This window comes from Pteropus alecto, unplaced genomic scaffold, assembly GCF_000325575.1.
Source record: "Pteropus alecto unplaced genomic scaffold, ASM32557v1 scaffold61, whole genome shotgun sequence".
NCBI classification, from domain to species: Eukaryota; Metazoa; Chordata; class Mammalia; order Chiroptera; family Pteropodidae; genus Pteropus; species Pteropus alecto.
The window spans coordinates 20872649-20889420 of NW_006434835.1; the positions used below are offsets into that span (position 1 = coordinate 20872649).

The 16772-nt window shown below is 38.7% G+C and overlaps 1 protein-coding gene across 1 annotated transcript in view; it reads left to right on the plus strand.

The window, feature by feature from the left end:
* RASGRP3 (RAS guanyl releasing protein 3) overlaps positions 1 to 16772 on the plus strand; it is a 32357-nt gene that overhangs the window by 2954 nt on the left and 12631 nt on the right. The window contains exons 3-10 of the mRNA XM_006910380.1: positions 127 to 189; positions 687 to 818; positions 2159 to 2306; positions 3750 to 3923; positions 4308 to 4424; positions 6449 to 6724; positions 11891 to 11968; positions 14450 to 14566. Coding sequence (XP_006910442.1) covers positions 127 to 189; positions 687 to 818; positions 2159 to 2306; positions 3750 to 3923; positions 4308 to 4424; positions 6449 to 6724; positions 11891 to 11968; positions 14450 to 14566 — 1105 coding nt within the window. The remainder of the gene's footprint in view (positions 1 to 126; positions 190 to 686; positions 819 to 2158; positions 2307 to 3749; positions 3924 to 4307; positions 4425 to 6448; positions 6725 to 11890; positions 11969 to 14449; positions 14567 to 16772) is intronic.

Sequence of the window (16772 nt, forward strand, 5' to 3'; positions counted from 1 at the left end):
GAACATCCACATAACCCAACTGTTCCCAGTATGGCCCTCTTATCAGGAATTCACCTAAATTGATCAAACAGGGCAGGTATGTGCAGAGGAAACAAGGTGCAAGGAGTTTTTCTTTAACTAGTGTACGTACCGAAATGCCAGCGGGGAAAGCTGTGATGAATTTCGATTAAAGATCTGCTACTTCATGAGGTAAATATCTTTATAAATTTGTTTCTGGTTCTGAAACGGTTGACGCTTTCCTTTTCCCCGAGCCGCAGACCTAGTCCGACAGCAGAGTTCACTCGGGTTCCCCTTTCACTGATTTTGTTAAAATTGACTCTCCTCTGTCATTGGGGGTAGAATTTATCTTTCTTTGGACTAGAGCTCAAGCAGTGGTTAATGTAATTAGGGAATGACACCAACTGTTAGAGTAAATTCTTTTTTTTCTACTCCCTCACCATACATATTCCCACCTACTTGCCATGAGTTGAGAGAACGGTTTCCTTCTGGAAAGAGTTGGAAAGAGGCTCAGCATGGGAGCGGTGGACTTGGGTCCTTGATTGAAGGAGGGACAAGCGATTGATGGGGGACAGGAGATCACTAATTTGGGGATGTGCATCGTTAGATATAACCTGTAAAATAATAGAATAGTTTTCATACAGGTCCAGCTTAAAATCCGGTTGTCAAAAATGTTTGATGCGTTTCAGGTACTGGATTCTGAAGTTTCCTGCAGAATTTAATTTGGACCTTGGTTTGATCCGTATGACTGAGGAATTCCGAGAAGCAGCTAGCCAACTAGGATATGAAAAACACATCAGCCTCATCGACATATCCAGCATGTAAGAGTGGCATAAGCTTCTTTCAAACACGAGTCCACTGTTTGGGGGAGGAAGCAGTGATGACCCCACTTGACCTTAATCCATATCGTTTCAAAATAAAGGTGTGCTTTTTTTGAGGAAAGCCTTGCTGCAATGAGTGCCATTGGATGTAGTTCATCTCTCCAAGTTTCTATTGCCTTATTTGTAAAATGGGTATAGTACCTTTTTCATAGGGTTATCATGAGCATCCAATAAGTACATAGGATGGCATGTAAAAGCATTTGGCTCAGTACTTACTGAATCTAGTTAATGTCTCCCACTCATAGGGTTATCATGAGCATCCAATAAGTTCATAGGATGGCATGTAAAAGCATTTGGTATATAATAGAGGCTCAGTACTTACTGAATCTAGTTAATGTCTCCCATACTCTTGCCACTCATAGAGTAGTCTGTGGATTGGCAGCATTAGCATCACCTGGGAGCTCAATAGAAATGCAGAATCTCAGGCCCTACCCGAACCTGATTAATTGGAAACTGCATTTTAATAAGATCCCCAGTTGATTCATATGCTCATTCAAGTTTGAGAAGCCCTGTACCATGGTGCATCTGAGGTCAGCCTGAGGCTGTACAAATGTTGACCATAGAGATACTATGAACCAGTTAGTTCAGTTATTAGGAACGTGGTGCTAATTAGGCTAGTGTTTTATATCAAGTAGTTAAATTTGCATAGAGAAAACTATTTTATAACCCTAAGTATGATTATCCATCTTGCAAATATACGCTCTTGTGTCCTAGGCATTCGTACTCTAGCCTATTTTCCCAGAATACTTCTTCAAGTGTGATCAACAGTGAGTGATCCAGGACTCATGTCATTAAATATGTAGATTATTCAGGTTTATTCCCAGTGAGTCAGAATCTCCGGCAGTGAGGTCCCTGCCTCTGTCTTTATAACAAGCTTTTCAGATCATCCATATCTTGCTGAAGTGTGAGAACCAGCCAGGTTCTGGTGATTCCTCAATGTTTTAAATCACTATCTATATATTGATAAACCCCCAGATTTATGCACTAGCCCTGACCTCTCCCTTATGATCCCAACCTTACTGACCACAAGAAAGACCAAGTAAGAGATTCTGGATGAATCAGTGCAAACCCACCCTGTCTGGAAAAACAACTTGAAGTTTATGTCCTATTGGGGATAGGTCAGTGGTTTATTCTTGAAATACGCGGGGCAGGGCATGTATTTTGCACAAGCCCCTGGAAGCAGGCCAAGAGTTACAGAGTCAGTAGGTTAATAACTTCCATTGAGTGAAATGAGCTTTTGGCTAACTGACCAACTGACCAGACTCACTTTCCTTTTACAGTCCTTCTTATGACTGGATGAGAAGAGTCACACAGAGGAAAAAAGTATCCAAGAAGGGAAAAGCCTGTCTGCTGTTTGACCATCTGGAGCCCATTGAATTGGCTGAACACCTCACTTTTCTGGAGCATAAATCTTTTAGAAGGATCTCAGTAAGAAACTTGACATTTTTTCTTCCAAGGATAACAACCAGTATGCCAACTTTCCCAAGAACCGCATTTTCATACTCTGAAGTGTTGGCAGCCTCTTTTACTGTGCTCTATTGGAAAAGTGCCCTTAATTCACAGGAACAATCCCTCTCAACCAAAAATAAATATTATCCTGTCTTTATTTGATGGCTCAGGAGCTATATTTCTGTCGCTATTTTCAATGTTACCCTTCATAGGATTAAAGCATGATTTTCTAAATATTCAGTAGAGATTTAACCATTTGAGGTATATTTAGCTCCACTGACTTCTCCCAAGTAAACAGTTTTTTTGCTAGACCCTTTGTTTGGAGAAAGAAATATTTATTTAGGTCGGGATTTGTACAAATGCCTAATTATGGGTATAGGTTGAAAATAGGAATTGTAGGCTTCGAGGAGAATCTCAACATCAGGTTGTTTCTTTCCCAGCGATGGAAACCCTGAATTAAAATTTTCTTTCCTACTGTGTTGTGATAGCATTTCTTCTCAACCTCCCCTTTCTTTCTCCTGACGATGGTCTCTTCCTAGCCACCCACTCACTACCCACTTGTTATGATAATAGTTCCACAATGGTTCACCAGCAGCCTTTCCTTTGTCTTTGTCTCATCAAACCCTGGAGCAGTCACTCTTCCTCCTTCCTTTCCAAGATGCCAGGGAATGAATTATGTTGTTCTTTGCAAAGAATGTGAGGTTAGAAGTATGGATTTCTGAAAGACTGATTCTTTTTACTACGCCATCCTACTAGGAGAGGGCCTTACTGATTCCCCTGCAGGCAGGCCATGAGAGGAAGCTCCGGCCCTGTGTGTGTGATAAGCTCATAAGTATTGCATAACCTCCGTACTGACTTCCTGAAAATGAGGCTATTTTGCTAAAGAGATGCTTTATTTCGATTACTATTTTTTTCTTTAAAACACTTGACAAAATTGTGACTTGAAATCATTATATTTGTATTCATTTACTCTTCTGTAATGTATGCTATTGTATCTCAGACTTGCCTGACCATTAGAATCGCCAGTCATGGGTGAAAAATGGAAATTCTTAGGTTCTTCCTCTGCAGATACTGAATCTTTAGGGTGTTCCTAGAAACCACTATTTTAGCAAATACCCCCAGGTGGATATTATAATCCAGCAAATTTGGGACTCACTGGAATGTGACTTTGAATCTTATCCCTTTCTTGACCTACCAACATGGACGTGTAATGATGTATGTCTGAACTGGAGAATGAAATGCAGCAAAATAACATGCTAAAAGTACATGTATGTCCAAACTTGGAAGATGCCGTTATAAATATGAAATGAAAGAAATCATCACATTATTATGAAATAATATCTCACTTTCATGCAACATTCTAATTTCTGATTTTGCAAAGACTCCATTATAATTCAGACTCTCTAAACCTTCCTTTACTAGTTCACTGATTACCAAAGCTATGTTATCCATGGCTGTCTGGAGAATAACCCAACTTTGGAGAGATCTATTGCTTTATTTAATGGAATTTCTAAATGGGTCCAGTTGATGGTTCTTAGCAAACCAACTCCCCAGCAAAGGGCAGAAGTCATCACAAAATTTATCAATGTTGCTAAGGTATGTATGTCTGGTAATTAGACTGGAATTCTTTAAGGATTCTGGATGTTCATTCACTGTATTGAGAAAAGTCATTGAGGAAATTTGGGGGTTACAATATAAAGGACAATCAAACTATTCATAAATGTCTAATGAACAAATCATACTTTTCTCATGCAAGAAGATGGCTTGTAATTGGCAATACTTAAAAGCATTTAATGGAGGTATTTTTCTGTGAAATGATTGATATATTTTTCTAGTGGATTTTATTTGCATTTCATTTTAAGATATTATTTTTCGTAGGTTCCTGTTATTAAATTGTACATTTATCCACCTGTAATTCAGAAAGCTTGGAATAATATGAAAATTGTTACAAAGTGTTGATATTAACATTTTTTATTGCAGAAGCTCCTTCAGCTCAAAAATTTTAATACCCTGATGGCAGTGGTGGGAGGCCTTAGTCATAGTTCCATTTCACGCCTTAAGGAGACCCATTCTCATCTTTCTTCAGAAGTTACAAAGGTACAGTAGATTTGTATCCTAATTCCAAGTAAAAAAAATCATTTGTAAGCTATTTAGGGGTAGGATATGCTTAACAAATGTCACTCAGAAGGGACAGTTTTCTTCTTAGACAATGATAGGTTACACATGGGGAATAAAATAAGAAAGAAATAGCCATGCCACCTGGAAAACAGATTAGAGATGGTGGCAAGTGTCCCAAAAAGAGTACCTGAATGCCATTAACATATTGTAGTTGTAAATAATCAACAAATATGTATTTGGTGTTTCCTGTGTGACAGGCACTGTGAAATACACAGAGGATACAAGGTAAATAAGACAGAAATTATTCCTCCCTTCCCCTCCTCGGGTGAAGTCATTTAATGCCTGCTCTATTTCATGGCACTGTGTTTGACACCGCAGAAGATACAAATTCTTTTTGTATAGAAGATATAGAAATTCTTTTATATGATAGCTGAGTTATCATGGACAAAAGTATATTTAAAAAAATGATTATTTCCCAAATTAAGCTTTTCTGCCATATTATTTCCAGATTACAATAATAATATTTTTCCTTATTAAGCAAAAGATAACATTTTATTCTTAGGAAAAGGTTTTGTTATAAGAGTGTCCTTTGCTGTATCAGTGAGGACACTTTCAACTGTAATTTTTTTTTATCTCAAAATTGCTTAAACAATAAGGAAATGAATCATCTTTTCACATACCTGGAAGCTCAGAGGCAGGGCTAATTTCAGGCATGGTCTGATCAGAGCTGTGGCTCAGTTGCTGTGCCTTCCTCTGAGTATTACATGCTTTGTCTGTTGTTGTTTTTGTTTTTGTTTTCCGCATCAGTCTAACTTCCCTCCTGATTGGGCTATCAGCAGCAACAAAAAATCATACTCTCTTGTTCATGAAAGGTGGGGACAGGGAGAACCCTCTACAGCCCTGCCCTCATGGAATTAAAGATCTTCTTTTTAGGCAGATTGGATCATCTCAAGTCACATGCCCACTCCTGAACTGATAACAGTTGCCAGAAGAATACAATGTACTGAATGGCTTAACTACATGTTCCTGAACCAATCATGAGCAGGAGGGGTAGAATTATGATGATGCTAAATCAACCCATCCTTGGACCTGGGAATGGAAACAGCTCCATCTGAGTCACATGGGATGCTTTGGGGAAGAGTAGACTGATCAAAACTGGGGTCTCTTAGAAAGGTCTGGTTGCTGTTAGGCAACCAACAATAACTTGTCCATATAAACAGGAGGATGTAAACCACAGAAGCACTGCTGTCTGACCTCAAACACTGCACTTATTCCAAGTAGGATGGGGTTCATTATGTAAGTGTTTCATTTTCCTTTAGCTTTGTACTGAATTTCAAGTAAAGAAAAAAAACACATTTTAAATGTTGTGAAGAATACAAATTCAACAGAGGCTCAGAGAGGCTTGGAACCACAAGAGTATCTTCAAAAATTATTTATTTGAACTCTTTCTTACAGGGAAGGGAACTGAGGCCCTCCATATTTAGATGACTTGCTCAAGGTCACTCTTCTAGTTAGCGGTAGAGTCTAAAACCACAGCTATCTCATACCTCAGTGTAACTTTTTCTACTCTATATTCTACTCTATATTGTCCCAGATTAACCTTCAAATAATATCTCCAAAACAACTTTCTTGGACTAACTGGGAAATTTTAATATACTTACTTTAAATGTAATGCAATATATGCTTATATTTGTGAAGCGTAATGTTTCCATTAATTGCAAAATACTTATGTATACATGATGTTATTTAACATCCCAACATCCCCAATAGGTAGGCAGAGCTGTAGGCTATTTCTATATTGTAGCAGAATGGAACAGGCTGTCCAACTCACAGCCTGGCCTAATACATTTTTCTTTTTTTCCTGGTTAATGTTTCCTTGCATCAACATTGGTGCAATTGATACTTCTCTCAGTAGCTAAGGAATTTCCTTGCCACACACTGCAGGTCTGAGGGTGGGCAGAAAGGAAGGCTGTCTGAAAATTTTACTTTCCATCTGTTCCCAGAACTGGAATGAAATGACAGAGCTGGTCTCCTCCAATGGCAATTACTGCAATTATCGCAAGGCCTTTGCTGACTGTGATGGCTTCAAAATCCCCATCCTTGGCGTGCACTTGAAAGACTTGATAGCGGTCCATGTCATTTTCCCGGACTGGACAGAGGAGAACAAAGTGAACATTGTGAAAATGCACCAGCTCTCTGTCACCCTGAATGAACTGGTCTCCCTGCAGAATGCCTCTCACCACTTAGAACCCAACATGGATTTGATCAACCTGCTCACAGTGAGTCCAAGGAACCAGGATTTGTGCTAATAACTCTTCTGTACCTCACTTCTCAGAGGATACAAGAGATCTATGCCAGTAATTCACTAGGGAGGGAAATTAAATTCAGGGTAACTGGATAGGGAGAAATCTCAAAGGATGAGGGGAGGGGACCCCACATCCCTAACCACATGACTTGAGACTCTAACCCCAGAGCAAAGAAATTTCCTTTTTGCTTTGAGAAGCCCAGTCTCTGCTCGTGCAGCTCCAGCTTCTGAGGTTCTTAGAGAGGCACCCCCAGAGCTGTCCTCAGCCCCTCGCTCTCCTTTATCACACTCGTGTAATTAATCATCTCCTTCTGTGTGTCCTCAACTCACCGGCTTCTGTTTACGATCACTGCACTGCTGTTGTTGACACCTTGAGTAATGCCAGGGCTTCCTCTGATCTCCCTGCTCCCCACTGTTACCTCCTCAAACCCCAAGATATCTCTTGGCATTAGATTTTTTTTTCTGTTTACATGTCTCATACATGACATGTCCCCAGCACCTCTCATGATCCCTGGCATCGTTAGGGGCTCAACAATGAACTGAATGCTGCATTTAGGAATGACAGAAGTCCACTTACCATTCATATTTTTTGGCATTTGTGGCACACACCTTTAGCTGGTCTCTGGGACCTAGCACTTATAGACACAACAGGTGTGTAGAAGAGAACATTTCCCATTCGCTGCCTCTTTGTCAGGGGGAAGAAGCATAACCACATTCTCACCTTTGCTTAAACAAGTGGAGGAGCAATTTTCCTCTTTGGCTTTATAATGCTGTAACGTCTGAAACTTGGCTGCAATACTGAATTGACTATCTTCCTTTAATGGCCATGGAAAATGAAAACAATAACCTTTCTGAAGCTCTGAGAACCTAAATCCTCTAAGACAGCCACACTGGAATAAGAGTGCGGCTCCTACACCTTCTCACCAACTGTTCCTAGAGCACATAATTGTTTGCCAAAGAAGAGAACCCCTAAAGTGTACACAGGGATGCCAGCCGCACCCTCAGTATAAAGCAGAAGTGGCCAAGGCACAAAAACATGAATCTCTTGGGATTGAGTTTGTGTGACAAACAGTAAACACACAGACATTTTCTATTGGGGGGAAAAGGCACCTCACAATAATCCAGGCACCTGCATTTATTAATCATTTGCCATGTAAATCTGTTTCCATGAATAAGAGACCAGAGTGGAAACCTCAAATAGACTACAAACCCACAGACACAGGTGATGTGTACAGACCGCCCTGGCTTTCACATGTCCGTGTCCAGGCTGTCTCCATGATGCGGAGGAGAACGTCACAGAGCAGGGGCCTGCATGCAAGACCATTTCTCATCTAGACAAAAGATAATGATGGAGTAGGAAAATGAATTTTGATTTATAAATGCAGCAAGCAGCATTATGACAGATATTTAGAGAAATGTTGAGGGATTTTTTTAAAGAAAGTTTTAGGGTGCAAATTGGAAATCTGAACTCTAGAAACAAAAGTTAAGTAATAATTCCTTTGTGCTGGGAAGAAAAGAAAAAAGATGCCAGTGGTACCCCGCTCCACCCCCGATCTAGGATGGACATTTACTTTGTAATGTGGAAATATTTTTGACATTTATTTTATTTTGCATCTGTAAAAATTAAGTAATCTCTCTTTGTCTCTCCCTCTTTATGGATGCGTAAAGAAGGAGTTGATTACAGAACAAAATCTATGAGGGCAGGGACTCTGTATGCCATTTTAATCAATCACTGTCACCTTAGCCCCCTGAATGGCCCCCAAGAAGGAAGACCACACCCCCAAACTGTTGGAGATTAGATTGTTCCTCTTTTCAGAAAAGATCTGGAGAAGACATTTTTTATTGTGATCCCAATTAATACACCAGGAACTTTAAAAGCTAATGCTTCTCATTTCATGGTATATGAAATAGTTTGATTCTTTTCATACTATTTTTAGATCTATCAGTTATCTTTACCATTCTGAGTATATGCAAATAACTGGAAAGCCCCTGTAGTTTTACAGTCTCATAAAAAAAAAGAAGAAGAATTGCAAAACTGGTGAATGCAGATAGTTTAGTGACCAAGTGGATTTTATGTCACAATTCTCCTGTCCAGGCTATTACAATTATAATGTCCAGGATATTACGATTCTAATGTCCGGACTGAATCCACCACTATCTTTGTCAATAAGCTTGGGTGTAAAAAATGCAGCAAAGTGAGGCAGTGACTCAGAACATTTTTCAGAACAACCCAACTCAAAATATGTTAGACGCTAGGAAATATTCTTGAAATCTCATTGACAAGCTGCCTATATTTTTTAAAAGATGGTACGGGAAGCAGAACAGGTCATATTGTACAGGGCTGTAAAGCCCAGAGGAAATCTGAGAAAGTAGTAGAATCATGACTGGGAAGCAGAGAGTCAGCAGGCATCACCCAGGGCACAGCTTTATCTTCACAACAGTGGCATTTGGCTGCTGCGGTGACTGGAAGCCAGACCCTGCAGTCCCCATCTGTGTAGCCCTCTGATACGCATTAGCTCATTTAAGCTTCACAGCAGTCCTGGAAGGGAGCCGTTCTTTACGATTCCCATTTTACAGATCTGGAGACTGAGACTCAAAAAGGTTACACGCCCAGGTACACACTACCGATCATAAATAGAGAACAAACATTTGTGTTCTGTGTCTTTTGAGAGAGCAGCTCCTTTACTCAGTGTGGGGCTTATCTGAATTTCTGGTCAGATGTTCTGGCACTGCTGTCATCTCCTCTCTACCAGATGCCAGGGCCAGACATTAGAGGCCAAATCAGGAGGACAGGAACATGCTCATCAAAGTCTGGATTAACTCCTGATAACAAGGAATTCGAAAAAAAGAAATTACTTGGTTTTCCTTCTATGCATGTAACATTCACAATGCAAGGCAACAGGCTGGGCCAGGGAATACAGAGGTGGACGCACTGTCTGCTTTCATGCGGCTTAGAGCCTAGCAGAGTCTTTTATTGTGGAATTTACAAAATGGTAGGCAACTGCCTACGGCAGAGGTGTTTTATTTGGCTTACATGGAATCATAAACAATTTTTGTTATTAGTTACCGGTTTTTAAAAGTTGGAATATTTCACATAAAACTCCATTTTTCTGATATTTCTTGACAAATCAAGACATGGCAATTGTCAGGATTACAGTAGTTTGCCTTAGCTGAGTAGTGGCTGCCTCCCATTCATCAGAGACCACGCCATTCCCCATTGCTTGCCTACCTCAAAGATTCAGTGCCAGATTTCACTTATCAGCCCAAATTTTCCTTGTTGTCAAGCTAAGAGGCAAGATCTCCAAGTTACTTACATCTGGAAAAACCCTTTTTCCAAATAATAATTGTCATAACAGCATCTCTATCAAAATATCACTTTCACGTATCCCAATTCACTCTTTTTTAAAACAGGCTGGCTCCTTAAGACATTAGTTTGCGACATGGGAATGGCCCTCTTTTGTGAAAAGGCAGAGCCCCTAGAGGGAGGAGTGATGGCTGGTTAGGGGAAGGTGGATATGGTGTCCATTATAGTAAAGTCAATTTTATTACGTTTAGAGAACACCTTTAAGTGATAAAGTCTGAGAAAAGCGATATATGACCTGCTGTCTGCCATCCTTAGTTTAAGTGTTATATTTAGTAGCTAGAACAGTAACTAGAATGATCCCTGGCACATAATAAGTGATCAATAAATATTTGTTGAATAAACAAATGATTGATTCAAAAGTGCCATTTGATATTATTAGCTTTTTAAAAAATAAGCTAGAACAAGAATATATATCTTTGAAAGATATCCTTTCCCTCTGAGTTTTCTCTTGCATCTTTCTTCTTTCTCTTTCCCCTCATTCTACATCCATACATATTAAGTCTTATCTTTAGACAAAAGAGTAAAGTAAATTTTTCACGCCTACATGGTCAAAGAAAGGACAGGCACTTGGTTATCTTCACTGCTGATGAAATGGTATGATTCGTCAGGTGTCTTAACATTGAATACAGGAATTATCCAGGCTTATTTTAAGTCTCATGACTTCTATTTCAGGTGAATGGGACCATACATTTTAAGATTTTCTAGCTTTTATCCATGCTCTCCAATCCTGGTCTTATTGTCCTTGCCTACCCTGATCTGTCTCTCTGTCTTTCTTTGTCCAAGTCCTCCCAGTGAGATCCCAATTCACAAGTTCCTGAATAAATCAATCTTGATTATTTCTGTCTTCAGTGGCCCCCACACATAATAATAATATTAGTAGCAATAGCTATAATTATAATAATAACATCAACGACACCAAAGTTCATTTCTTAAAATTTTACTGTGTATTATTTTATTACATAAAATTTGACTGTGTATTATTTTATTACATAAAATTTTACACGTATTTTTTCATTTGATCTTGATGAAAATCTAATTCATTAGGGAGTTTTCTGATCACACTCATTTTACAGATGCAGAAACTGAGTGTCAGAAAGAAATAGCTGGCTTAGGGTTACTGAGCTAACCAATGGCAGGCTCAGCATTTGAACTCAAACCTGCCTGACCCCAAAACCTCTCCCTCACACTTTATATACTGCCTCCCTGAGCAATTTCTATAGCACTTAGAATGGGGCAATTTACTTCATATTTAGCATGTGTTGCCTTTTATTGATGTGAATATACCTTTTTGTGTTCAGGTCCTATTTATTCCAATAAATTGTCAGGTTTTTGAGAGCAAGTATATTTTATACCATTTTATATCACCAGGACTGAGTACAATGCCCTAAAATAACAGAAACCTATTAATCACTGCTTTATTTCTCAGTTCTCTAATGAAACTTCTAAGACAGCATTTATTACATTGACAAGTCTTATTTCATGCATCTGCCCCTACTTCTCAACATCAAGGATGCCTTATTTCTAGCTCAGTGTTTAGTCCTTAGGAGCTGCTCAATAAGTATATTGAGAGATTGAGTCAGTGGTCCTTGTTGATGCTGATGACCACATGAGGTTTAACTTTTTCTCTTTCCAATTTTATTTTCCACCATTTTTGTACTGTTTTGAATTCACTAAAATTATTAGACATTAAACTTAAACATTCAGTTTGAAAAATATTTCAGCAGTGTACATAAATATGATCCAACATAATTATTTATCCCTTCTAATTTGTTGTAGCTTTCTCTGGACCTCTATCACACAGAAGATGATATTTATAAACTGTCACTGGTGCTGGAGCCTAGAAATTCTAAATCAGTAAGTATTGCTTTACATCTAAAAATCGATGCCAAACACCATGTTTTATCATTTATAGTAATTGTCTGTTACAGTGGTGCTTTGTGATCTAAAGATTGAAGAATTTAAAAATCTATATTATTCCCATTATAGCAATGGAACAGCTTAGCTCTGGCAGTTTGCTAATTATTTCTTTACATAGGCTAATGAAGAAAGACATCATTTTCAATTTTCTACTTTATTATTGATCTGCTATGAGTTGTGTCCCCTCTTAGGACTCACCTACATATAGGACCAAAAAAAGGTGAACTTTTTAACTTTTTTTTTTTTTTACCATAGCTCATCTTAACATTAAAAATTATTTAGATCCTTCCAGGCTTTTTTAAAAATCCCATTCAACATAAAATCAGATTTACTAAATTTTTAAACACCCTGATTGTAATTTACAAACTTCTCTACTAATGATTTCCTCAGCTCAGAATTTCAATATCACATTGAATAGTGTATCGTTTAATTGATGGCTGACTCTTAGTAAAGAAACATTATGTAATGAGATTGAGGAAACCGCATTACTGAATGTACATCGTTCATTAGTTTTAGAGAGTGGGCTGTATGGACCTTAGCTACATTTTGCACTAATAAAAAATACCTGGGTGAATTTGAAATTTACAATGAGGATGAGATTTGCATGTTGAAGGAAAAAGTGTCTATGTTTGCTTCTTATGCACATATCTCCTTACCAATTGAACTCTGTGGTGTGTTGCCAGCACCTCTAGATCCTAGTTTGTCCGTCTATTAATACCTACTGCGATTCTGAACCATGGGACCAAAAGAGGCAGAATGACTGTGAGTGCTGTTCTCTGGCGCTGGGGGAGGCGTGCGCGTGAATTTGAATCAGTGGACCTGGTAGTGTCTGTTGTGAAAATAGTGAGGGTGGTGATTCCACCAGCACATTCACCTCCTGCCAGTCCAGTCCTCAGAGGCCCTTCTCCTGGGGACACCGCAGAACAGAGCTACGTCAGAAGACATAGGGCAGACAAAGGGAGGAGTGAATATCCACGCTCTTCAAAGTTAGAATGACTAAGAGACAGAGAGAAACGTAAAATTATTGAGAAAAAAAAAAAAGAATTAGTAAGCTCCTTCATTCCATAGCTTTGGCGTGAAGTTGGCTGCAGCGGGGTCAGCTATACTGCACATGCGCACACAGCATTTCCACCTCTGACACTTTCCTTTACCTATAACCAGGAATTTTGTTGCTACCTTTTGGTTGTTGGACGCCTGGCAGAGCATCATGTATATGTTATCTCATTAACTCTGTTATGGAAACTGAGTCTGGTGAACACAGGTCTCTGACGACTCCAGGCTGGTAGTTTGTGTGGTGTCTGACAAATATTGAGAATCACTGTATTTCCCTGGGAAGTTTGATGTATCTTTTGGTACCCCTCTGAGCTCCTGCAGTACTCTGGATGGGGCACCTTGCTGCATAATCTAGAAACTGTGGGTTTATTTTTCATCAGATCAACAAAATGAAAAACTTGTTAGAAAGAGCCATGATGTATGTGAGTAACCATGTGTGTAGGTGACCATATCCAGATGGCAGGTAATTTTTGGTCCTGTTGGTAGCCCACAGTATGCCAGCAAGACCCACCTCACAATACTGTGAGGGGTTTAAATCAGTACAGTTACTTCTCAATTTCTCTTGCAGAAACGTTTTTCCCCAATTCAGTATCAAATTTTAAAAACTTGCTAATACAAGTTTGCATGCATGCACTCGCCAAAATATTTACATTGTATGAGGATGTGAGGGAGAGGATATGACTTGCACAGCACTCTTGGCTCGTCTCTTGAAAGAAATGTGTTTTGCACTTGTGTGGTGTAAACATGTTATGTGTTATTGCCACTGTTTTCTTCACATTAAATGAAAATGTCTTGCAAGAATGTGGAAAAACCTGTGAAGAAAGCAAGTTCACCAAAGAGGACCGAACGACCTAATGATTAGCTGAATAATCAAAATGATTAAGTATGTTAAGAGAAATGCCAGCATAAGGACATAAACGTGTCTAAGCACTGGTGATCATTTACTGCACACACCTCCTGATTTATCACTAACACTGAGTGTTAAAGAATTAGATAACTGGTGTTTTATCTATTTTGTATTATACAAAAATCTGTACGGATTATTATATAGGGGTTTAAGAACATTTTAGTAATATTTGAAGAACTTGGATAGGATTTTTGGATGAGATGGAAGAGCAATTATTTTTTTTTCTTTTTAAAATAATAGAATCTAAGCTGCTGCTAAACAAAATGCAACATGTATGCAGTTACAGATTAGGTTCCATTGACAAAAGATGTTTGTTTTCAGAACATGTAAGTGCTACATAAATGTAAGTTTTTACTGACATTATCAGTATACAAACTGTATATATCTTTCTCAGTGACCTTGGTCCTAATTGTTCAAGGCCCCACATAAGGCTGAAAAATGTATGTATTTTCTGTCAGCAGCCTACCTCCCCTACGACGCCCACCAAGCCTGTGGTGCCCCTGGAGTGGGCATCAGGAGTGATGCCAAAGCCAGACCCCACAGTCATCAACAAGCACATAAGGAAATTAGTTGAGGTAAGTGGTTAAAGGAGTGTAAAGAGTGGGCACTAGTAGACCCCTTTTTTTTCCTTTTCCCCCCGAATGTTCTCCAAGAATCAGGTGGAGTCCATGAAAATGGCCCCCTGGCAGGTAGGAATAATTTAGCAGACACTTAGCTCTACCTGACATCAGCCTCTGGGGGAGAATTTCCCAGAAAGGTCCCCTTTCCCCTTGTCAGTCTGTTCTCACTTGCCCAGATACTTTCAATTCCTCTCTCTCACTGGCATTTGACACTTCTTCTGTTGCCCCTGAAACCTGAGGGACTGTTTGGGGATCAGAATCTATTCATTCAAAACCCACTTGGGTCACAATAAAATGCCCAATACATTGATTGCTGAGGATAGGAAAGACCCTTTAAGTTGGATGGTTTCTCTTGCTGTCTGTTTGGGGTCTGTGACACAGTAGCACAATGCAATTTAGGTCAGAAACATCCTTCGATGTAGTGTCAGGTTCTATCAGAATTTTCCGCATAGAAAGAATAGAAGCGCCAATGTGAGAAAAGTGGGAACATCTCAGGCACTGGAAACTGCGATCCCTGTTTAAACATCTATTTTGATGGATCGGCAACATCCTCTGACACATGAGGATTGTGTCTTTTCTAGGAAATGGTATTTAAAGTAAAAAAAAAAAAAAAGAATGTTTTATTTCTTGGATCATCCAGGGTACTATGAAGCACTGAGAGAAAAATTATATGAAGCATGTGAGGCAGGCAGCAAGGAAAGATGCGAGGAAAGGTGACGCGATGATGAGGTAGTAACAGACCCAGCTTGGAGCCGGCGGAGATGGGTGAAGGTCCAGCGGGGATGGAGTTGCAGCTAAGGAGGGTCTGAAATCAGGAAATAAAAGGCAGTACTATTCTCCCTCCCACTGTAATCTCTGCTTTTCTCTGAATACTCATTCTATTCTCTGCAGACTGACTTTCTTTGCTTCCCAACCACAGGATAGTCCTTTCCTCCTTCCCGCCCTCCCTCCCTCCTTCTCTCTTTCTCTGTCCTTCTCTCTCTTCCTTATACCTTTTCCTCTCTCCAATTCCAATGGGAAGGTTCTCCCAGTCTGGATAAATTGCCTAACATTGGTTTAATCAAACAAAAGACTGGGTTTTATTATAAATTTCCATGCTAAATTTTATTCCACAAAAATCTTGTACTTTCAATATAAATATGGATATTAGACTATAAAGAGTAGGGACTCCAAATCAGTTAAATTTTTAAGCAATTTTGATTGTGGACAAGTATTGATACTGGGATTGCAAAAAAAAAAAAGGTAATGCTTTGTGATTTTGAACAATTCAGTTATCTATGGATAACTTATAATGCTAAACAATTATATTCTTAATTAAGTAATTTGTTTCTTTTATTCCTTGCTTACTTCCTCAAATACTCCTGAAGCTGCTTGCAACATAGAGCAATTCAAATAAAATAGAATAGACAGAAACCATTGGAAAAAGGGAGCAAAGTTTATTATAACTGGACTGCAAGTTAAATATATGTTTGCAGGGAGATCTTACAAACCTTTTTAATAACCCAATTTAGCAGAGGGCAATGGAAAAATCTTTTAAATTTTTCTCTCATTATAAGGAAAGTCAAAGTCATTAATATTCAAATATTACATAAAATATAGAAAATACAAGTATTATTGTCAGGCCTTGGGAATTCTACTTTCTAGGTTAACCACTGATAATTTGTAAATTATTCCGTGCAATTTTAACTCCCACTATACACACACACGTACACACACACACATTTTCAAACAAACTTGTTCAATTATTTCTTTAGAACAATTTCTAGAAGTGGAATTGCCATGTCAGAGAGTGAGAATTGTCTTCCAGAAGGATTGTGGCTGTTTACTTCACCAACTTGATATGAGAGAGCCTATTTTCTCATACTCTATGAAATTACCAATTATTTAAATGTTTTCTTAATCTGAGACATTAAAACACATTTCATTTGCATTTCTTAATTATTAGCAGAATTGAGCATCTTTCCGTGAATGTATTAGGCATTTATATTTTTACTTTGGTGATCTCCTGTTCTCCTTTTGTGGCTTTGCTCTAATATATGTTGCAAATAATTTTCTGTCATTTATCTTTAAATTTGTTAATTGAGCTTTTTTGATTAAGATATTTTGTATTTTATTTTAGTAAAATGTTTTTGTTTGTGACTCTGACTTTTATGTCATGCTA